Below are 23,983 nucleotides of genomic sequence, written 5' to 3' on the forward strand. Positions count from 1 at the left end.
GCACTTCACCTACAGACCCCGCCAGCAGTTACACAGTCCTGGGCCCAGAGCCTGAACTCGTGTCCGTCAGTACGTAGCTCCGGCATTAAGGTACAGATAGACCGGTACTAATCTGTGGTATTTAAGAACTTTCTGAGTTTCATTTATTTATTTGCACGTTCTCTTTGAAAGAAATTAACCTTTGCACAGTGGCATGTGTAACCGCATTCAGGTCGCACGCAGCTACTCACCCTGGCAAAGTGGTCGTGTCCCAGGAGAGTTTGCAGAAGTACAGGCAGCTGCCGCTCCAGATGGAGTTTGCGGCACAGCTCTGTCAGCTCCTCTTTGTCCAGATACCCCGTGCCCGTGGTATCGCAGCTGTTATAAACATCCTGGAGCTGGGACACGTACTTGTTCTCCGCTGCCTCGCCCATCCCACAGCAGACTGCAGCCAACCTGATGGGAGTCAGCAAGGGGAACAGAATGAGCAAGCCTTGCAAACGTGAGGCATTCAAATGAAAGGTTTTGATCCGCTCCTGCTACCCATCTGGCCCCACAGAACCAGCCACCCCAAAGCAACATTCTGCCCTAGAAAACCTTGGAGATTTATCACAGCAAGAAACACTCGGCTGTTTCTAGATGACAGCGACCCAGATTCTCCACCGGAAACCTCGCAGGTGCGAACATGGAGGAGAAGAAACCACTTTGCCTCCGCAACAGCCGTGCACGGGACTTGAAACACTCGGAACAGCACAAAAATGGGATCTAAACCTCCCTTTGCCCCGCACAGCTCGCGGATGAAATTCCTGGGACAGGAGATTGCAGCGCTGGTAGTGGCTGGTGCCCTCAGCTCTCCTGTGCCAGAGATTTCATCCACAGACTATGGTGAACTCTGATGGTGACACAGGGGAAGGGGAAACTCTGGTCCCATTGTCCTGCTGTTCAGACAGCTTGGTCTCAGAATAATCCAGGCCCCATGTACTCAGCAGCGTGCTGGACTTCGCAGCCAGGAGAGCCACGGGCACAGAGAAGCAAGACAGCAGCCTGTGAGCTCCCCACCCCACCTCATGCTGCCCCGCAGGAGACCCAAGACAGTGAAAACACAGAACATGTGTTGCCCGGACCCGCAAGGTTCCGGTGCCCCTGAGGGCAGCAGTCACCACTGGCCAACTCACAGAGCATTCCCGGTGACCTCCCGGTGAGAGGAGGGGTTGTGCACTGCAATGGTGTGACAGTGGCCACGCGGCTGATTCAGGCGGGAAATCGGATAAAATGGCAGCCACACAACAGGACAGGGACTAGGATCCCCACGGAGACTGGCCGTTAGGCTGAAGCCAGGCAGGACAGCAAGGGAAAGCACAACACCACAGGAGGAACCAAAACCATGAAGGGCTCTAGGGGCCACAATGGACACCTTGGATCGTGCCCAGGTAGGAGAGTCTCTGTTTAAATGCTCCCTTGGTGAAACACCCTGCAGCCGGACGGCACCTCATTCCACACCACCGGAGCTATCACAGCGTAGCTTCGAGAAACGGCTTGCTCTCTTCCCTTACCGAGGCCCTGTCCGCACTGCAAACTGTGCCGATTTAACCAAGCCAGTGTAGTTACAGCGATAAAACCCCCTACCCTGGACCAAGCGATTCTGGTACAAAGATACATACAACTGCATACAGCTATTCTCCTTCCTGTGCGAGGACAAGCTATACACGTTTAAGGCACCTTCACACCAGTAAAACTTCACCCACGCTATGGCATTTACCAGTGTAACTATCCTGGTAAAGAAGAAAGAGAGTCAGACCCCTAACTGAAATAGTTCTGCCAGTAAAACCTAAGTGCCAACCAGCTCGTATTGGCTCAGCATTGTAAAGAGCAAATAGAAGCAAAACCTTACCGCTGTTCAAATGATGCCAAATACATTTTTCTTTGGTTATTTCATTTCAGAAGGAAGTGCAGACTTCTGAAGGAAGGAAGCAAACTACAGAGCTAGTGGATAAAGCACTGGACTGAGACTCAGCAGATGTGGTTTCAATTCCCACTCTGCCACCAATTCCCTGCATGACTTTGGGCAACTCACTTCACATCTCTATTCCTGCGTTCCTCATTTGCAAAAGGGGAAAGAACGCTCCCTCTCGCCCCACCCCGTGCCTGTCTTGTCTATTTAGACTGTAATCTCTTTGGAGCAGAGACCGTCTCTTGCTATGTCTACGTACAGTACCTAGCGCAGTGCGCTTCTAGGTGCTACCATATAACAAATCAACAACAATACTGCATGAAATAAACAGAGAGTTGTTAGCGTAACTTCCCCTCCCTCCCTTCTTCCCCATGTGCCCGTTTGAAAAAAAAAGACAGGGTTTAGAAATGATCACATCAACCCACACCTCGGTTAATACAAAAGCCATGTAATCTAGTGCCTAAAGGACACATACACATTCTAACATGCCCCAGAGGTAACACAGCAAACATTCCCCACCCCCACATTCCTTAAGGGTCATCTGGAGAGAAACATCGCAGGCAGGCGTGTGGACACTTGGGATGGGAGCCACCCAACAGATGGAAATTGTAGGGTGGTTTTAAGCTTGTAGGGTGGGTTCAAATAGATTTACTATGACAGGGAATAAACCAATCAAACAGATCCCCCCCATGCACGCACCCACCCACCCACCCCCATAGAAACACAAGCCCCTCACTGTCTGACCTGCACTCGGAAGAGAAGTGCTCACCCACAGTGGCAAGCCCAGACCGTGGGAGGAACATGTGCTGCCCTTCCTGATTTGTGTTGTTTTAGGTGCAGGGAGCCAGCCTGACTGGCTAGAACATGTCACATAACAGAGCAAGAGGCGGGTAACTTGCAGAAACCAGAAACCCCTATTAAACAACTAGAAATACAGGCTCTCTTGCGCGTAGGTCTCCTGGACAACAAGCTGCTTGGAGCAGTTCGAGAACTGGAAAAAGACAAAAGTTCTTTAATAATTTTATTAAGATAATGTTGAAGTAAAAAGAAAACGGTACAGAGTTTAAGCATAGATGTTTCTGGTTTTCAGGGAATAAGGTACAGATTATCAAGGGGTGCGAAATTTGGTTTAGGAACCGGTGGCGTAAGGAATACATAATCTGCAATCTCCCCGATTGGGAGTAAAAGTTTAGCGGGTCAAAGTACAGACATTGAGATATGGGGGTATGTTGTTCATATAATGGCTATGTTCAGGTGTGGAGTATAATGAGTGGATACGATGATGAGGATGGATCTACCCTCATTTGGTGGGATTTAATGTTCAGTGAGTTTATGGTTCCAGTTCATACGGTCCAATGGAAAAAGTCTCTCCGTCCCTTTCCCATAGTGGATGCACGATGTCGTTCCGGCTCACACCTCCTGGTACTGTCGGAGACCGGGGATGTGTTCGATGTAGATGTCCCTGGACCATCGGATGGTTTCCGAGACCATGAGGCGCCACACGAGCCTTGCGTAGCATTGACCGATCCCACAGGTCCGCAGCACACGCTCGTTGCAGCGGTCCCAAGCGCCTAGGACTCCGACGATCAGGGCATCCATCTGCACCTCGTAGCCCCTCACTCTCACGGTGTCGGCCAGGGGGGCGTATCTTTTCTACACTGAAAGGAAACAGCTTTGTATTCTGTCTTCCTGAACACAGAGAACATGCCTTAGGAGCCACGCAGCGACTGTCAATACCAAGCACCTCTTTTTCTAAAAACCTTCCTGCTACGCACACCTGTAACTTACCTAGCCTTATCTCAGACCTGGCCTAGCCCTGGGCGAAGGGGGGACCGAACCTGTCCCACCCCCGGAGGGGACGTCATGATTAAGAGCATGTCTGCACTCTCAACTAGGGGTGTGATTCCCAGTGCCAGGAGACATACATCCAGGACTCTATCTCTTACACACCCACACCCACACACACCCCATAGGCTCAGGGCACTAGCTGCCACACTGCAGCCAAGACTTCTCCCCTCTCCCGCCACTCTGGAGCGGAGGAGGTAATAGGCTCAGAACACCCACTTGGGTCGGTCCCAGGCGGAGGTGGCCCACATGGGGGCGTGAGCAGGGCTCTCACTCCTGGGTGGGGCGTTGGCCAAGTCACAGTCCAGCCCAAAACAAACAGCGTAGGCCGTGCCCTGAAGGGTCAATACTGCAGCCCTGCGTGCACTGGCGCGAACTCCATGCTGGCGAAAGATGCCAGGCTCCCTACAGCCCCAGGAACTGATGCCATCTATTGAGCTGCAAATTTCTACCACCTCCAGTGCAAATGCAAAGACCACCAGCAGGCTCGCCCGCCACATCGCCAGGGAGAGAGGCAGGTTCTGCCACCTTCCCTCAGCAGTTACTCCCCACACAGATGGTGCTGGAGACTTGCAATAATGATATGGGGCTGAAGAATGTCTGACTGAGCAAAGAGGCCCTTCCAAGACCACCCAGCTGACAGCTCCAGTCAGCATGGACAAGGGAGCGGAGATCGCTCCGGGGAAGCATATACTCCATTCATCCAGCCCATACTTCTTTGACTTGCTGGCAAGAATACTGTGGGAGACAATATCAAAAGCTTTGCTAAAGTCAAGGAATAGCACATCCACTGCTTTCCCCTCATCCACAGAGCCAGTTATCTCGTCAGAGAAGGCAATTAGGTTAGTCAGGCATGACTTGCCCTTGGTGAATCCATGCTGACTGTTCCTGATCACTTTCCTCTCCTTTAAGTGCTTCAGAATTGATTCCTTGAGGACCTGCTCCAGGATTTTTCCAGGGACTGAGGTGAGGCTGGCTGGCCTGTAGTGCCCCGGATCCTCCTTCTTCCCTTTTTTAAAGGTGGGCACTACATTAGCCTTTTTCCAGTCGTCCGGGATCTCCCCCGATTGCCATGAGTTTTCAAAGATAATGGTCAATGGCTCTGCAATCACATCCGCCAACTCCTTCAGCACTCTCAGATGCAACTCGTCCGGTCCCATGGACTTGTGCTTGTCCAGCTTTTTTAAATAGTCCCAAACCACTTCTTTCTCCACAGAGGGCTGGTCCCCTCCTCCCCATGCTGTGCTGCCCAGTGCAGCAGTCTGGGAGCTGACCTTGTTTGTGAAGACAGAGGCAAAAAAAGCATTGAGTACATTAGCTTTTTCCACATCCTCTGTCACTAGGTTGCCTCCCTCATTCAGTAAGGGGCCCACACTTTCCTTGGCTTTCTTCTTGTTGCTAACATACCTGAAGAAACCCTTCTTGTTACTCTTAACATCTCTTGCTAGCTGCAACTGCAAGTGTGATTTGGCCTTCCTGATTTCACTCCTGCATGCCCGGGCAATATTTTTATATTCTTCCCTGGTCATTTGTCCAATCTTCCACTTCTTATAAGCTTCTTTTTTGTGTTTAAGATCAGCAAGGATTTCACTGTTAAGCCAAGCTGGTCGCCTGCCATATTTACTATTCTTTCTACACATCGGGATGGTTTGTTCCTGCAACCTCAATAAGGTTTAAAATACAGCCAGCTCTCCTGGACTCCTTTCTACCTCATGTTATTCTCCCAGGGGATCCTGCCCATCAGTTCCCTGAGGTTGTCAAAGTCTGCTTTTCTGAAGTCCAAGGTCCGTATTCTGCTGCTCTCCTTTCCTCCTTGTGTCAGGATCCTGAACTCGACCATCTCATGGTCACTGCCTCCCAGGTTCCCATCCACTTTTGCTTCCCCTACTAATTCTTCTCGGTTTGTGAGCAGCAGGTCAAGAAGAGCTCTGCCCCTAGCTGGTTCCTCCTCTCTGCCTGTGACTCCAAACAGCCGCTGCCCTGCAGTGCTCCTCTTCCTCTCTCTTCCCTGAAGATCCTGGGGGGGGGAGGGGGGAGGACGCGCAGGAGGGGAGAGCCCCCTGCATGCAACTCCTCAAGTCCTAAGCGAGACCTGTTTCTGCCTCGATGCCTCTGAACAAGAGGTGAGATGTGGAAAGGGCTCACGGACACAGAGACCAAACATTCCTTCATAGACTCATAGAATATCAGGGTTGGAAGGGACCTCAGGAGGGACCCCAAAGCAGGACCAATCTCCAATTTCCTGCACATCTAAAGCTGCCCCATGTGTCAATGCCCCTTCTCCTGTGCACCCACTCGGGAAATGCCTCCAGGATTTCTCCTTCACTCGTCCCTTTCCTGCCAAACGAAGAGCATCAAGGCAGGAATAGTAAATGTCTCTGAGCAATACAACATAATCCAACCAGCTGTGACAAGGGAGCTGGCACTGAACTGTAAAGACTCAGGACCTGGTCCAGCAAAGTACTCCAACACTTGCTTAGCTCTAAGCCCATGACTTAAATGGGATTGGTCAGGTGCTAAAGTTAAGCACCTGCTTGAATGCTTTGCTGGACTGGGGCTTCAGTTATTACAGGCTGGGGCCAGAAGCTACCAAGTGCCCCGCTGACAGGGAACGCATCCCCAGACATTTCAGCGAGCACCCCATGACTCCCATCGGCAATGGCACAAGGACACAGAGATGTGTGCAATAGAGCTCAGATGATCACTCCTGAGCCTGGGTCAGGGACCCAAGGCTATGTCAGTTCAGTGGAGACTGTGGGAAGGCTGCTCTTAGCCTTGTACTTTGTCACTAAGCTGCCATTGCTCTGGGCCAAGCAAGCCACTACTCCATTACCCGGTTGTCAGCAGAGGATCCGGGGGAACAAAGGGTGTGGCTAGACAGCAGGGCGAAGCTCACTAGCGGAACAATGGTCTGATCTGCAGAAGTGCAGTGGGCCAAGAGTGCAGGCCAATCAACAGATCTGGATTTGCCCTGGCACCAGTACTGTCTGCTGCATTGTGCTGCTCGAGGGCTTGCTAGGCCAGTCTCATGCCAGTCCCAAGGGCACTCCATAGCTGGGAAGGACCTGGTAGACCCAGGGACTTCTATCAGGCTAGATGGCTCTTTCTGCCACCATGGATGGCAACTGGCTACAGCCCAGGGGGAATCTAGACACAGGGACATCAGTGTGGGGATGGGCTGTGTGTGTGTGGAGAGAGGTGAGCGACAATCACCAGCTGCTGGAGGGCACATGCAGGAATCGTCTTCCACTGCTCCCAGCACTGCCGCCAGACCACGTGAACCGACAGGCCCAGCTCCGCCATGGCTTCCCGGACCAAGCATGCACAGAACAGGTCAATAGGAGCTCTCTACCCTGCAAGACGGCTCTCACCTTCCCACTCCTCTGCCCCACCCCTGGCAGCAGCCGGCTGTGAGAACCAGTCCTGAGTCGGGAGTCTGCGCCTCTCCTCGTGCCCACGTGCAGCGGTCAGAGAGCAGCATGGCGGATGGGCTTGGGCTGCGGTTGTGACAGAGAAGCCGCTGTGGGTTGGAGGGGATGGCTGGCAGGGAAGCAGCAAGGGATGGAGAGGGTGGCCTGTGCATGGGTATGAGGAGAGGCAAAGAGTTTACTGAAAAAGGAGCCATTTCGAAAACCCCTCCGGAGAGTTTCTGGTGCAGTTGCTACCAAGATTCCTACCAGGGCGTTGGTGCTGGAACCGGCTAAGTGCTGGCTCCCAGCCACTGGGAGGAAGGGAGACGTTCCTTCCCTGCCTCTGCTCTTCTCCTGCCCCCCGTTTTGGGGAGCCCTCCTCCACCCCCGCCCATTGAATTGGCTCCTGGCTCAGTTGCTGCTCGTGCTTTCATTGCTGCCCTGGAGAGCACAGGCTCAGACAGCCTTTCTCCACTCAGCAGCAGACTTCTGGGACAGCTGCTGAGAGCTGACAATCCTTAGCCCTTGGTGGCATTGATCTCTCTTACAGCAGTTTACTGAGGTGAACGAGCATCACCCCCCATTTACAGGTGAGGAAACTGAGGCACGGTCTGGCCACGTGACTTGCCCAAGGGCACAAAGTCACTAGCGGAACCCTACTTAAGAACCCAAATCTGACACGCTGTCAGGGGCTTTAGCTACTGCTCCTCTTGCTGTATTCCTAAAGGCACTGGGAAGCAGCGCTCCTGTACTCCAACTCCAGAAGGGGAGTATGGTCTTGCAGTAAGAGTACGAGGCGACTGGCAACTAGGACCCCTCCGTGAGTCCAGTCCTGCCCCTGGGAGGGAAGCAGGGCCAACAGGCTGCCTCAGTTGATTAGGTTCTGTAGCATATATTCTTCATGGACCCTCTTCAACTCCTAGGAACCAAGGGAACATGGCAGTAAATAGGCGTCTCTCTACTACGCTCGTGTTCCCTCTGGCAGCTCAGAAGCCAACAACGCTGTTCCGTACGTTGACAGGATGTTAAAAAGAATTGTTACTTGGTACCACCCTGGCTCAGCAGAGTCCGCAGTCCTTTTGGTGAGATGCGAAAGCAGACGGCGTTTTGACTCAGGGGAAAGACATCGTGCCAATGTAACAGGAAGCGCAGGGATGCGAGAGCAGGAACTCAGTAGGGAGGTTTGCCCAAAGCGCTGATCTGACCGAAGGCTTTATCTGGGTTGCCAGTAGATGCCCAGTGTTACTGTAGCCCCAGGGCGGCCTCTGAAGATTTCCCCTAAATTAAAGCAGGCATGGCCAAAGCCTAGCTTGGGCGGGCACAGGCAGCCTATTAATTTTCCTAAGGCAGCCCTGGCCCTGTATTCAGCACAAGAGAAATTGTTACATGTGGCCCCCTGCACAACAGCTGCTCCAGTGTTCTAGGGCACTCGAGCGGGCAGCTACCTGCTGCTACACGCTACCACTGTGGCTGCTGCCGGTTAACAGGGTCAGAGGCAAGACCCAGGCCCAACGCAGAGTGAAAATAATAGCACGCGCTGTATGGAAAGTGAAATGTGGGGCAAGGACTACAACGGAGGAGGCAGTAAGGAGCCCGGGCAACACATTGTGTCAGACAGCAGCATCTGGGGCATGACAGCAGCCCAATTTGCGATGGCTGTGAGTCCCCTGTGGCAGGAGGTTTGGATCCTCTCCCATCAAAGGGACTGATCCCGCAAGGTACTGCGCACTCTGGCTGGGACTTCCCAAAGGGATTAAATCACTGAGAACTCCTGAAAGTCCTATTGTGTGGCACCGATCCGCAAAGCACTTCAGCACATTCTGCACTAGCCAGCGTGGCTACTCACAGCCTTGGAGTCCAGCAGGCACCTCTGTGGTTTGCTGGATCAGGGCCAGAGAGCAGAGCACCTTGCAGGATCACTCCCTAAGTGATGATGAAACAGGGACAAGACCACCACAGACTTGTCTAGCAACGTATTTTCCTGTTGAGGCTTGTTAGCCATTCTAGATACAGTCAGCATCGTTTTGCTTTGTAGGACGATGGACACCATCCTCACTTCTTCCAGTGCCAGAACAAACAATGGAATAGCCTAAATCCACAACCAGGGGCCCTCCCTCCCTAATAACATACTAGAGACAAGCCAGCCACATAACCACTGAAGTCACAACACTAGCCACAATCCCCTGGGATAACAACAGCTGGAGTAGCAGTGTAAACAGACTCTCAGCAGCCATCAGCATTTTAAGCAGGAGGCCATCTACTGCTGCTCAGAGTAGGTCTAAATAACCCAGCATCGGTGTTGAGCCTGCATTATAGTGCTTATCATTGCTCCGAGCAGTAGGAATTCTCAGCAATAGTTTCCGAATGTAGACAAGGCCCAAGAATATGTGATGTAACGTTGGTGTGATCAAGAAGGTTTTCCCATGCCCGACAAAAACACTCAAACCATGTGTTAAAATGGAACGCTCAACATACCAACCATGGAGTATCCATTATATGTTCAACTAAGACCTTGTCTACACACAAGCTTTAACTACATCAGTATCCTTACCCCAGAATAATCCCACAGCATGGATGCAGTTATAAAGGTCCTTTATACCATTACAGCTATTCCCATCTGGGAAGGGGAACAAGCTAAACCAATATACGGCAGCTTTATACCCCTATAAATGCATCAGTGTAATACACCCCTGACACAGTAATGCCAGTACAAAGCATGGCAGCAGGGAAAGAAAGAGAGGGTTTAAGTGCAGCCATTTAAGTGTCAGAGACAGAGCAACTGTTGAGCTAAGTCTTAGCCTAATATCGCGAGACCTGTAGAAGCAGGGCTCACGTCAGAAGCGAGTGGGAAACAGCAGAATAGTCAGTGTGACCTAGCCTTGAGATAATGATGTTTTGAGAAGAGAAAGTGAGAAAATACTGCATTAGATAGTAAATGGCCAAAATAAAATGCAGATGTTTTTAATTAATGCACGTCACAATGAGGTATAAATGCTTGTGTGATTTTGCTTGTACTTTGCTCTCTGCCAGCTGTACTCTTCCCTTTCAATTGCTCAAATAAAGCTGTCTCTGATTTTGTTGCTTCCAACCTGAGAGTGGAGTTCGTTTTCTTCCACAATATTTGGTGCCGTGACTCAAATGGCTACGCCCAGCTGAGGCAGCGACCGCTACTACGGACTGTCCCCCTTTGAACCCCAGGCGCCAACTCAGAGGTAAGAGACCTTTTAAAATCTCTACTGGGGCATCGGAGGAGGACTGACTGTGGGGCCGTCTGTCCCTTTGGGCTCACGCCATGCGAACTTTTGCGTATGCAACAAGATCAGACGCAGAACGGTGTTGGGGAATTGGTTGCCCCATGTAAGGTTAGTTGTATGCGTACGCAGGGCTAGGAAATGTGTTGTTGCCCCAGGGTAAACCAACGTGTGGCTTAGGTCAGACCTATTGAGGGGTTGTGGTAACGCCCTCAGAGAAGAACACAGGTGTGTTCAGTCCAGACAGAGCGGTTGTGGTGAAGCCCTCAGGTTAAAAAAAAGACAGAGAAAAAAAAAAAAGAAAAAAAAGGAGAAAAAAACCCGATGCATCATGGTATGAATGGAATAGAGGAATAGAGGCCTTGGGGAGGGGGGTGCACACGCCAGTGTGAATGAGGGCCGCTGGAAGACGCCCAGAGCTCCCTGCAAAGCCCACAAGCTCCTGACAGGGGATAGCTCTAACGCAAGCTTGATGGCTGCACCTTAGTGGATCAAAAAGAAAAGGAGTACTTGTGGCACCTTAGAGACTAACCAATTTATTTGAGCATGAGCTTTCGTGAGCTACAGCTAAGTGAGCTGTAGCTCACGAAAGCTCATGCTCAAATAAATTGGTTAGTCTCTAAGGTGCCACAAGTACTCCTTTTCTTTTTGCGAATACAGACTAACACGGCTGTTCCTCTGAAACCTGTCATTAGTGGATCAGTAGAAGATCCGACCCAAGGTGGGCTATCTCTGCATGGCATGACCAGCGAGGGACCTGCCTGGGTCTAGGATTGTGTGACCCCATCTTTCCTCCCCCTCTCCTCCCCGCCTGAGCCACTGACTGGTCTGACCATCTCACTGGAAGCAATTAGAGTAAGCGGCGCTGTCCCTCTGAAACTAGCTGACGCTCTTTGCTGAAGGGAGATGTAGGAGGGTCGTGGACATCGTTGATAAATCTTTCCTGTGTGAGTGCCCGAGGAGTGGTGTGGTAATTTTAGCTTTATGAGCCGCTGACTCAGTGGACAGGATAGAGACGTCTTAGTTTATGAGCAGCTGCAGCAGACAGGGCACCCCCCACACGCCTAGAGAATGGGTGGAAATCAGTCCAAGACTACTCCTGTTCCACCGAAAGGCACGCCTGCTTATTTTATGTATGTGCATTATAGTCCCAGGACTTGTAAGTACTTAGAGAATTGGAATTTTTACACGCGTGATGATCCTTCTAAACAATTCCCACTAGAAGGTACCTTCGATTTCAAAAAGATTGTCCACCTCAGAGGCGCTCTTGTGTCACCTAAAATCCCTGATGGGCAGTGGGAACCGTTTGTTTATTGGTGGGAGGAAGCTTCAAAGAGACTCCATGAGTCTCGGGTGCGAACTTTAAAAGATTCCCAGGAGAAATTAAAAACTCAGATGCAGGAGTTAAAAACCAGGTGTAAGGCATCTGGATGCTTTCCGGCCAGAGCAATCTCATTACCTCCCTCAGCTCCTTTGTATCCCCAATTAGTTAAGACTGGGAGCGAGGAAGAGGCAGCTGAGGACACTGTGGACGTTTTCAGTGCTGCAAAGCAGCCCCCCCTTCCTCCCCCTCAACAGGCTGCCCCGCTTAATGAATTTCAGGCAGGCAGCAGTGTTTTCCAGCAGCAGCAGCAGCCTCACCAGCAAATGTGTCTGCTGCAGAGGAAACCTGTCCACTACAAGGGTCGGGGGCTGTTCCTGATTCTACCAGTGCCCCACTTGACTCCCCTTCCCCAATCTCCAGCCGCAGGAGGAGATAATTTGGTCACAGTGCATACCCCTTGGACACCGGGGGATCTTAGAAATCTGGTTAAGGAGTTCCCTAATGTTACAGAAGAGCCAGAGAAATTTAAAAAGGAACTCCAGACAGTGATTCAGTGTTATAATCCATCATGGGCTGACATTAACCAACTTTTGCAAGTAGTTATACCATCTGAAGTACAACAGCGACTACTTGCTAAGGCCCAGTGGCCCTCTACCGATCCCGGACAGGGTGCTACTTTGACTCAAGCTAGGGAAAATCTAGTGGCTGCCATTCCAGAAATTTGTCCTAGGAAGACAGACTGGACAAAGATTAACAACTGTAAACAGAACAAGGGCGAGTCCCCCGCTGACTATTTAGACAGACTGACAAAAGTGTTTGAACAACATTCCGGGATCAGTCAACCAGCTAGCAATGCTAAAGAAGCAGTAGGGGCTGTTTTTGTTCAGGGACTCTTGCCAAAGGTTCAGCAACAGTTAAAATTAAACTGCATCGGCTGGCAAACTAAGCCTCTTTCTGAATTGGTGACAGTTGCCAATCACTGTACTGCCTGTATAGAACAGAAAAAGGAAAACATGGAAACAGAACTTTTGGCCCTACAGCTGCGAACTTATCAGCTTAGAGGCCGTGGGGTACTGAGGGGTGGGCGAGGACGAGGAAGAGGGAGACTGAGAGGTCCCTCATATCTTCCCCTGTCAGGGAACACCGCATGCCACTTCTGTGGCCAGAAGGGGCATTAGAGAAACGAATGCCCGAACCGACCTCCTCTGAACCCCCCACTCCCTTTCCCAAACCCTGATGCGCCTACCTTTGTAGGACAGCCTGAGGGAACGGAACTGCATCATGAATCCTTTGCTTCCTATCAATCAAGAAGGCCATACATAAACTGTGAAATTGCAGGACAATCTGTAGCTTGCCTTGTAGATACAGGTGCTAGCAGATCTGCTTTACGGTCTGCTGAGTTTTCCTCTGTTCCCTTGTCATCTTCTTCTGTTAATGCAGTTGGTATCTCAAATAAACCTGTTCCCCATCCTGTTACCAAACCTCTTTCTATTTCTATCTTCTGCTAAAATTTAAGACACAGCATTTGTCTACTTCTCAACTTACCAAATATGAGCTTATTCTGTTATCTTCGTCTCACATTTTACTTTGGCTCATTGCCCCATTCTGAATCCCGCTTCCCTGTTACCAGGGCCTCAGGATGGAGAGCCTCATGATTGTGTGTCTGTTAATTCTCTTCTTACCCGCCCAACGGAAGATCTTACCAATGTGCCTTTGCAGAATCCCGACCTTATTTATTTTGTAGATGGTTCTTGTTTTGTGAAATTCTGAGGGAAAATTGGTTGCTGGTTATGCTGTCTGTTCTTTATATTCTGTTATTGAAAGTGCTTTCCTTCCCTCTGTCTTTTCAGCTCAGGTGGCCGAGCTCGTGGCCTTGACATGAGCATGTATTCTGGCACAGGATCAAACCGTTACTATTTAAACTAAAAGAAAAGGAGGACTTGTGGCACCTTAGAGACTAACCAATTTATTTGAGCATAAGCTTTCATGATCTACAGCTCACTTCATCGGATGCATACTGTAGCTGTAGCTCACAAAAGCTTATGCTCAAATAAATTGGTTAGTCTCTAAGGTGCCACAAGGCCTCCTTTTCTTTTTGCGAATACAGACTAACACGGCTGCTACTCTGAAACTATTTAAACTGACTCTCACTATGCTTTTGGAGTGGCTCATAATTATGGTGTACTTTGGAAACACAGAGGTTTCCTTACCTCCTCTGGTTCCCCCATTAAGAATAGTCAGTATGTATCTGCTCTTTTGGATGCTCTTTCGTTGCCCAAAGCTGTTGCTATTGTAAAACGCCTGGCTCATCAACCCCCTCGTGATGAAGTTACTCGTGGAAATGCTTCGGCTGATTCAGCAGCCAAGGATGCGGCCCTTTCTGACCCTCAGGCTGCTTTTATTTTTGCCTTAGTCGAGCAACCTCCACGGGCTTCCCTCAACGACCTTGCTAGGATCCAGGAGATGGCGCCAGAGACCGAAAAACGTTCTTGGAGTGTTGCTGGGTGCACTTTACACCCTGACCAATCTTGGTGCTTCCAGGATGGATGGCTGGTTGCACCACAGATGCTTTTGCCCTATCTTGCTCGCCTGCATCATGGGATATCGTGTGGGGAGACGCTTGTTGCAGGGGGACGCGATTGGTGTGCCCCAGGTTTTCCTTCTGTGTCCCAGCACTCCTGCCAACAATGTTCAATCTGCCAGCAACACAATGTTGGTAAAGCTGTTAAAACCAGACAAGCAGCCCATCCCGCTCCGTGGGGACCGTTTGTAAATATTCAGATTGATTTTATTCAAATGTCTAAATGTTGTAATTATGAATATGTATTCGTATTAGTTGATGTTTTTTCAAGCTGGGTTGAGGCCTTCTCCTGCAGGAGGGCAGATGCCAAGTCTGTTGTGAAAATTTTGCTCAAAGGCTTTGTACCAAGGTTTGGTATACCTGTTTGTATCAACAGTGACCGTGGCACTCATTTTACTGGACAGATTGTAAAAGAATTATGTGCAGCCTTGCAGATTCAACACAACCTCCACTGCCCTCACCATCCACAATCTGCTGGGACAGTGGAACATCACAATGGGATTCTGAAAAACAAACTGGCTAAGATTTGTGCAGAGACAAACCTCAAATGGCCAGATGCCTTGCCGTTAGCATTGACGAGCATGAGGGCCACTCCCAACCGAAAGACTGGACTCAGCCCACATGAGATTTTGATAGGGCACCCGATGTGACTTCCAGTAGGGCCCCCACTGGCCCTTGCTCAGATGGACATTCATTTGATGGATGATATGATGCTTAATTACTGCCAGACACTAATGAAATGTGTAAAGTCTTTTTACTCACAGGTGAAAGCAGCATTACCCAAGGACCCTGAACAGCCTTGCCACTCCTTGGAATCAGGAGATTGGGTCTACGTAAAGGTCCACCAGTGAAAGAATGCTCTGGCTCCACGCTGAAAAGGCCCTTACCAAGTCCTGCTGACTACCAACACGCTGTGAAGTGCCAAGGACTGACTGCCTGGGCCCATGCTTCTCACTACAAAAAGACCCCTCCACCTCGAGATGATTCTACATCAACTGCTGATCAGCTTGTTTCTACTTCTGTTCCTCCCCCTGAACTGCAGGAGAAAAGGACAAGGTGAAGTGCTAGTAACCTCTCCCTTGTCCGCTGATGAAATCATTGTGTCGTCAGCATTTGCTACAGAAACCACAGCACTACAGGGTGACGTGCTGGTAACCTTTCCCCTGTATGATGCTGGACCACGACTGTTCCAGGAAAGAAGAAAAAAGAAATACTCACTCCGCCGAACCTGCCAAGGCCCAGGAGTTCCTGACTATAAAGGACATTAAGAACTGGCCCTGGTGGAAGAAACGGAGGATTGTAGACTGGCAGGGAGGAAACTGTGATCAGTCTTGGGAGTGTGGTGTTCACTGGATTTTGGGGTTTATTCCATCAGCTGCACAGTGCGCTACTGGAAAAGTACCCTGGAAATGTACTATTCTCCCTAATTGGATTTCAGATGAAGAATATTAAACCAACGCCTTATTGCCACAACCACTACCCCTGCCATTACCTCCATTTTCACGGCCATTCCCACCCCGTAACATACCCAGACATAGACAATACTATCTATTTGGATGAAACCCAATGGCCAAGGCCTTCACATGCTGGTGATTTATTTAAGTATTGTTTGGAAAATTCATTTTTTAAGGTTCAGGACATGTCATATGAGCAAAGAACTGACTGGAGAACAAATGGATCAGCAGAAATAGAAGTATATGACATTACCGCAAATGACTCTAGGGAATCTGAATTGGAGATACATGGGTTTTATGAAGGGGTTGATATGATGGCCATTCCAGGGGTTTGTAGTGTATTGGGAGAAAGGGGCCCTTGTTGTTATTTAGTTACCCAATTAGCAAATAACCAGGCTCATACTCAGAGAGTATGTTCTGCCACTGGAAAGTTTACCTGTACTGAAATGATCCCAGTAACTAGCAATTTAACCTGTACCATCTTACAATATACTTTCTTATGCTATTGATGTTAATGCCTCTCAAAAGTATTTGAAAATAGTTAAACAACAGATGTGCTATAATGCTATCCCCGAAAGAGATGTACTAGGACATCGAATAACCATAATTAATGCCACATTAGGGACTGTGACATTCACCCTGCCCCTATCCAGCTTTCAAATTACTTCCACGTATCCCAATTGTTCCAAGGGATCTGCTATCCAGCTAGAACAGCAAAGAGCACGGGTCTCCTCTCGGAAGAAAAGAGGCTTAGCTGGTCACTTATGGGATGGTGCAAATAGTGCAGCAGCAATTTGGAATATTCTTAAGGGCCAACAACATGAGGAGAAATTAGGACAACTAGAGAAAGCCACTGGTCTTATTACTGGAGCACAGCTGACCCAGGTGCAAGCTGGAGTTGGTGAATTACATGTTATTTCCACCCTTAGTTCGATGACCCTGGAGCTGTTGACGGGAATGGTATTGAATATCACTGAGGCAGGAAAGGAATTGCAGTGGGACCTAGCATGTTCAGAGATTCGGGATTTCCTGAATGACCAGCTGATGGCCATTCGGAGTGATCTTGAGCATCAGGCTTGGCCCACTGCCCTTACTAGTGCTTCAGGAGTACCATCTGATTTGTGGCCATGGAGACGTACTTGGAGATTTTCAGGATGGAGTTGCAAGTACTCGCAGTGCTCCTTCCAAGCATATGGGCCGGTAGGAGGGGTGTGGGCTCCTCCATACCGAATCCTTCCAGGTCCATGGGGAGGATGCATGTGGGACTGGATTATTCACCGTGACGTCTGAGAGATTAGACCACATAGTATGCCTAGCCAATTTGTTGTTAGTGCTCCTGGAATAACACCCGATATTTGGATTGGAATAGGGAATCAGTGGATATTGTGGCCCTTTAAACCCCCGCAGTTTCAGTGCCTAAGAAAATTGAAGCAAGGGGAAATTGTCACAGTATTTGACAAAGTTTGTTGGGAAGGTATGGGACAAGGAACTACCCTGACAGGACAGTTACTTTTCCAAGCTAATGATAGTTGTGTATATGTTAAGGCCACCACTTTGCAAGACTTACATTTTAATCCCACTATGGCCACAGGAAATCACATTATTTCTTGGCCTGCAGACAAAACCCTACAATTGGACCTTGGGTATCAGATTTCTTTTAACTGAACCACTTTGATACCCGACCGGTTTCGAAATTTACACTCACTCCTACCAGAGGTTCGGAAAATTTCTGACTTACAGGATCAAATCCATGTGCTTCAGAATATATATCAAATTGAAAAATGTGCTTTTCATACAGCTTATAGAGTGTCTACTTTGTGTACTAATTATGATGTAATGTGCTATGTAACTAAGGCAAAGAAACAACCCCAGCATATTATTACAATGGAGACATTAATGTGTGTATTGCTTTTGTTTAGTCTAGGATTATGTTATTGTTGTAAGGGATGGACTAAAAAAAATGCTTCTCATGTTCATACTAACCATGCATGATCGTTTTATCCAGTTAAGATTTATAGGGCTGATTCTGATCCTCCTGAGCTAGAAACAGAAATACAAGGCTTGATGAAATTGGAGGTTTAAGAATGTTAGTTGTTCTAAAGGAAGCACAAAGGGGGGAGTATGGAAGCAGGGAAAGAAAGAGAGGGTTTAAGTGCAGCCATTTAAGTGTCAGAGACAGAGCAACTGTTGAGCTAAGTCTTAGCCTAATATCGCGAGACCTGTAGAAGCAGGACTCACAGAGTGGGAAACAGCAGAATAGTCAGTGTGACCTAGCCTTGAGATAACGATGTTTTGGGAAGAGAAAGTGAGAAAATACTGGATTAGATAGTAAATAGCCTAAATAAAATGCAGATGTTTTTAATTAATGCACGTCACAATGAGGTATAAATGCTTGTGTGATTTTGCTTGTACTTTGGAGAACTTGAGGCAGAGATGCTCTCTGCCAGCTGTATTCTTCCCTTTCAATTGCTTGAATAAACCTGTCTCTGATTTTGTGGCTTCCAACCTGAGAGCGGAGTTCATTTTCTTCCACAAAAGTCAGGCCTATGAACTTTCAATGTAAACTTGGCTATTGTTCAAGAAGCAGGTATAAGCTAAACCAAATGCTGCAAAGCACCATCTGATCTGATTAAATGGAGACTTGTGATTTTGGATGCCTCAATTATCAGGTGCCTTCTAAGGGGTCTCAAGTTAGGCAGCCAAAAAATCACGTTTCACTTATGAAAATTAAGCCTTTTCTATTAGAGCCATCTGTTTTCTTTCACATAAAAATTTGCAATTGCAGCAAGAAATTGCAAGTTCAGAAACTGCTGTTGCAACTGCGATTTCAGCCCTGACTAAGGAGATCTAACCCACAAACCCACTACTGGTGGGATGTGTTTGCAGGAAGTTTCCTAAAACACATTTTTTGGTAAAAAATAATCATATACAAAAATCTGTAAAAGTGAAAATAAACAGAGCTAAGAGACAGTCTGTGCATTCCCCCACCTCGCCGTGAACCACAGCACTACGTGTTTATTCCCCAGTGATGGCCACTGTTTTTTAAACAGGCAGTATTACTTTGTATGATTTTTTAAACATAATGGTGTTAATTTCAGATATTTTGGAGCCTCCTACCAAACATCTCCCCATATTCCTGCTGAGTAACTTTCTCCATAAATAGGACCCCAATGCAAGCTTAGTATGTAGCTTCTGGGTGCTTGGCACTTTTGAAAAACAGTTACTTAGTTAGGTGACTATATATGGATTTATGAGCTTAATTTTAAGCACCCTTTTTTAAAATCTTGGTTTAAAATCAATACCTAATCTTTAGCTCAAGTCTTGAAGACTGCAGTGAAAAAGAAAAGGGATAGCAGTCTGTCTAATTTACTTGCTACGTTAAATGTCAGTCACCACTAAAAAATAGGTCAGGATTGATCTGTAAAATATTTTAGCCAGAGGCAAAAGAAATCCAAATCTTCCAACATTCCTGTTTATTCAGCACATTTAAACACACATTAAGAGAAGTATGAATGAAGAGTCTAAAAAATGCCAATACCATTTGGACAGGGTGTTACACATATAAAAAAAAAGTCATTCCCCCCAAAATTAATATGTTGGGTTGTTGTTTGAGAATGATCCAGCAGCCAAGTCTGACATTAGCTTTATCAGCTTGCTGATACTGGAGCGGTTAATTTAACAGCCAAGAGCTCATTAGCGTAACAGCATTTGAGACTCCAAGCTAAGAGGCTAACAGATTATTTTTGGATCTCTGATCAATTTCCTAGTTCAGTTATTCTGAAAGCACATGTAACAACAAGACACACAGGAACATCAGTGACACAAGTAGACAGTTTCATGAGTTACATTAAAAGAAAAGGAGTACTTGTGGCACCTTAGAGACTAACCAATTTATTTGAGCATAAGCTTTCGTGAGCTACAGCTCACTTCATCACGAAAGCTTATGCTCAAATAAATTGGTTAGTCTCTAAGGTGCCACAAGTACTCCTTGTCTTTTTGCGAATACAGACTAACACAGCTGCTACTCTGAAATGAGTTACATTATAGTTCATAGCTACAAGTCATGGGGAAACTTACACAGATTGCTGAATGCAATGCCATTGTAGCTTTGAGTCAACCTACCAGTGTAATAGCAATCTGTCCCACCAACATATGGTGGAGGAGATCCAAGGGCTTCCACTTCTCATGGCAACTGGAATTAAATATGAGAGAGACAGAGACAGAGAGACACTTGAGAAGAAAACAAGCAAGAAGGAAAGTGGCACATTTTGCAGGCTTTGGAAAGACAAATAAAATATCTCCAGAATAAGCCCTATAAAAGAAGCCATCCAAATTCAAGGCAAGGTACTCAAGCTGTCTACTGAACAGCTCAGGATATTGGTGATGTGATACGCCATGGTCCAGGGAGTCTTTTACCTGTGTCACCAGTTTTATTCTGACCAGTTCGAGAGACAACGAAAGTTATTACAGGCCAGTGGCAGTGTGGTGGCCTGGGTGAAATGAACAGATGGTCTTAGTCCGAAGCCTGCTAAACAGATGCCTGCAGCACAAACCCCACCACGACTACAACATGAGTAATCTCTGCAAGGATGCCAAGAACTGAACGGGACCAAATTATTCTATCATCACGCCCTAAGGTGATCCTTCCAAAACAGGGCTGAGGCAGGGCAGCAGGGGATAGCTTGTGCTGTATTATTGTCATTAGTCATGCGCCTCTGGCAATGCCCTCTGTGTGTTGTGTTCTACAGACACAAAACAACTAGACAAAATCAAACAGCCACCAAGTAAGAGACAGGGGAACAGCAAACGAGTAAAGTGCTTCCACGTGGCAACTGGCCACATCCAAATACTGTACTGCTGTAGGTCCTAGATCAGTGGTTTTCAAACTGTGGGTAGCAACCCAGTCCTGGATCGCAAAATGTAAGGCTCTGGGTCACAGCGGCTCTAGTCAGCGCTGCCAACTGGGCCATTAAAAGTCCCGTCAGTGGTGCTGCCTGGCTAAGGCAGGCTAGTCCCTACCTGTTCCGACACCGTGTTGCACCCCGGAAGCAGCCAGCAGCAGGTCTGGCTCCTAGGCAGGGGGGCCATGTGGCTCTTTGCGCTGCCCCCACCCCGAGCGCCAGCTCCGCACTCCCATTGGCCAGTTCCCAGCCAATGGGAGCTAGGGGGAGGGGCGGTGCCTGCCAGCAAGAGCTGTGCAGAGCCGCTTGCATACCTCCGCCTAGGAGCTGGACCTGCTGCTGGCCACTTCCAGGGTGCAGCACGGTCCATGGTGCCAGGACAGGCAGGAAGCCTGCCTTAGCACCCACACTGCACTGCTGACCGGGAGCTGCCGCAGGTAAGCCCGCACCCCAACCCCCTGCCCCAACCCGGTGCCCCCTCCTACACCCCAAAGCCCTCATCCCCGGCCCCACCCCAGAGCCTACACCCCCAGCCCAGAGCCCTGATCCCTTCCCACACCCCAACCCCCTGCCCCAACCCCACCCCACAGCCCTCACCCCTACACCCCAACTCTCTGCCCCAGCCCTGGGCCCCTCCCACACCCCAAACCCCTCATCCCCAGCTCCGTTGGGTCACGGGCATCAACAATTTTCTTCAAACTAGGTCGTCAGAAAAAAAGTTTGAAAACCACTGCTCTAGATGACCCAGCCACATGGTTCTAGGCGCACAACACTCACAATAGAGCCTGTCGCTACACCCAAACGATGACAGTCTAAGTATGAAATGACAGACAAGAGGCTAATACAAACAGGGAGCACCAGGGCACAGGGAGACAATTACAACAACACAAGGGTTGCATGACACATTGGTGTTGTCCAGGCTGTCCCTGTTCCGTGTATAAATCAAGGACTTCGGTTTCCATTTATGTTGATTCTGCACTGTCTCCTCACATTTAGTAGTTTATTCTGCGAGCAGCCTCATAGGAATCAGATTATTCACAGACAAAAGCATTACTCAGTATGTGTAAGGGTGGCACAATCCAGGCCTTAATGAGCTCTAAACTCACACTAAGGGAAAACAGATTTGTCATGGGAGTCAGGGAAACTTCCATAGTCCTGCCGCTTCAATCTCATTCAGCTCCTGTCCCTACAGACAAGTAAAGGTGTCCTCCTTTCACCTGCTAGATGTGAGAAGAGGGTAGCCAGACTGCCCAAGATACTCTTAATTAGCTGTGTACATTTATCTGCAAAAAAGGCAAACACACACCCATCACATAAACCAGCGCAAACCCTAAGGTCTGCGCCTGCAGTGAGATTAAAAGAAACCAAATGAGCACGGACTGTTTTGGCCCTACCAACCTTGAAATCTCTGGAATTCTCCTGGCATCTATCTAGTCCTTCACATGGACTGTTTTCCAAACAGACACACACTCCCCCTCTCTGCCCACTGAAGTTTTTATGCAGAGGCAATAGCAACTACGGAGCTAGAAGTGGGAACAAAGGAGAAAATATTGTGTCAATGGGAGTGACTCCGAGATGAGGCTACAAAGAAATTCAGTGCAAAATAGTCAAATAGAAGGAAGAAAAGGGAAAAATTTAAACTGACAAAACCCAGGTAATTTAGGGTCTCCACACATTGGTGAAGTGACCTACTGTTAGCAAGTGTTGCTGACAGTTAAGCCATTTTTGTTTCTGATTCTCAGGGACCTGCTGCTGATTTCATTTATCAGCAGCAGGTGAGCTTCCTAGCGTACAGAGGCCCAGCGTACCTCGTGTAATGGTGTTGGAACTGGACTGTCCCCTCCCACACACACACTCATCATTTTTGAGCCTGTTGAGACACAGTTCACAAAGGAATCGAGCGGACAAGCAATCTCAGCAGTAGATCATTTCCTTTCACCATACACATTACCGCTTCGCACTGCAAGGCATGTCAAGTGATCTCTCTCCTGCCATCCATCTCCACCCTCAGACAAACAGAGGCCAGGGACACCCTTCCTTACCCCAACCTGGCAAATAGCCGTTCATGGACTTAACCTCCATGAATTTATCCAGTTCTCTTTTAAAACCCCGTTCTAGTCCTCGCCTTCACAACCTCCCCAGGCAAGGAGTTCCACAGGTGGCCTGTGCGCTGAGTGAAGAAGAACTTCCTTTTGTTTGTTTTAAACCTGCTGCCCATTCATTTCATTGGGTGGCCCCTAGTTCTTGTGTTATGGGGACAAGTCGATAGCCAGTGAACGTCCTTGCGGCTCTAAGAGCCCTTCCCTCCAGGCAGGGCCTGGGGCAGGAAGCCGGAATGGAGCAGCCGCGTTCCTGCCTCCGAAGGGAGCCCCGAGCACGGATCCAGGAGCAGGCCCCGGCCCCGGCCCCGCACAGAACCAGCCTCCCCGGCCCCGCCGCAGCAAGCTGCCAAAGGCGGGCTCCCGAGCCCTGGTCCCGGAGCGGGAGTGCCGGGCGGGGGCTGGGGACGCGGCCCGGCCCCTCTCGCAGCCCGGCGGGCTCCGGGACAAACCTTCGCTGCCGGCAGCGCTGCGCCCGTCCAGCTCGCTCGGCCGCCGCCCATCGCCGGGGCCTCTGGGCGCCCGCCGGGCAGCGGCCGGGCCCCTGGCGCCCCCGGCTTCTCGCGGCCTGCGGGAGGGAGCGTCGCCGCGGCGGGCCCAGGCCGGCGGTTCCCGGGCACAAGCCTTACCGGGCAGGCGGGTTTCGCAGCGGGCCCCCTCAGGACCCGGCTCCGTGCCGGCCGGTGCCCGCTGGAGGGAGCCCGGGGCGCCGGGACTCGCCTCCTGCGTCCCCGGCCCGAGCCCGCGGGGCTCCGCGCCCCGCCGGTCCCGCTGCGGGCGGCGGCAGCTGTGCGGGGCGCCCGGGAGGCCTGGGGCGGGGGAGCGGCGCACGCCGGCCCCGGCCTTTGTTCCGCCTGGCGGGAGCTGGGCCCGGCCTGGGCCGCGGGGCTGGGCCTCGCCGGGCGGCTTCTCTCCGCAGCCAGGGGCTGGGGCCTGGGGCCTGGGCAGGAATCTCCCCCCCCGCTACACTAATAATTAATGGGGGGCCCTGGGGGCCTGAGCAGGAATCTCCCCCCCCGCTACACTAATAATTAATGGGGGGCCCTGGGGGCCTGAGCAGGAATATCCCCCCCGCTACACTAATAATTAATGGGGGGCCCTGGGGGCCTGAGCAGGAATATCCCCCCCGCTACACTAATAATTAATGGGGGGCCCTGGGGGCCTGAGCAGGAATATCCCCCCCCTACA

At 49.6% G+C, this 23,983-nt stretch overlaps 1 protein-coding gene across 9 annotated transcripts in view; it reads right to left on the reverse strand.

Annotated features, from left to right (window-relative positions):
• The window catches only part of NINL (ninein like), a 76,904-nt gene extending 53,230 nt beyond the window's left edge, over positions 1-23,674 (reverse strand). For 7 of the 9 annotated variants that reach the window (XM_078852386.1, XM_078852389.1, XM_078852388.1 and 4 more), the window contains exons 1-2: positions 2,675-2,742; positions 231-435 (exon numbers count right to left, since the gene is read on the reverse strand). In XM_078852386.1, coding sequence (XP_078708512.1) covers positions 231-435; positions 2,675-2,733 — 264 coding nt within the window. In that variant the 5' untranslated portion in view covers positions 2,734-2,742. Of the gene's footprint in view, positions 1-230; positions 436-2,674; positions 2,743-22,094; positions 22,220-23,424 lie in introns of those variants that run through there. The other 2 variants (XM_073339960.2, XM_073339959.2) reach the window with 2 other exon arrangements.
• Positions 23,675-23,983: the final 309 nt, after the last annotated feature.

This window comes from Lepidochelys kempii, chromosome 3, assembly GCF_965140285.1.
Source record: "Lepidochelys kempii isolate rLepKem1 chromosome 3, rLepKem1.hap1, whole genome shotgun sequence".
Classification (NCBI taxonomy): Eukaryota; Metazoa; Chordata; order Testudines; family Cheloniidae; genus Lepidochelys; species Lepidochelys kempii.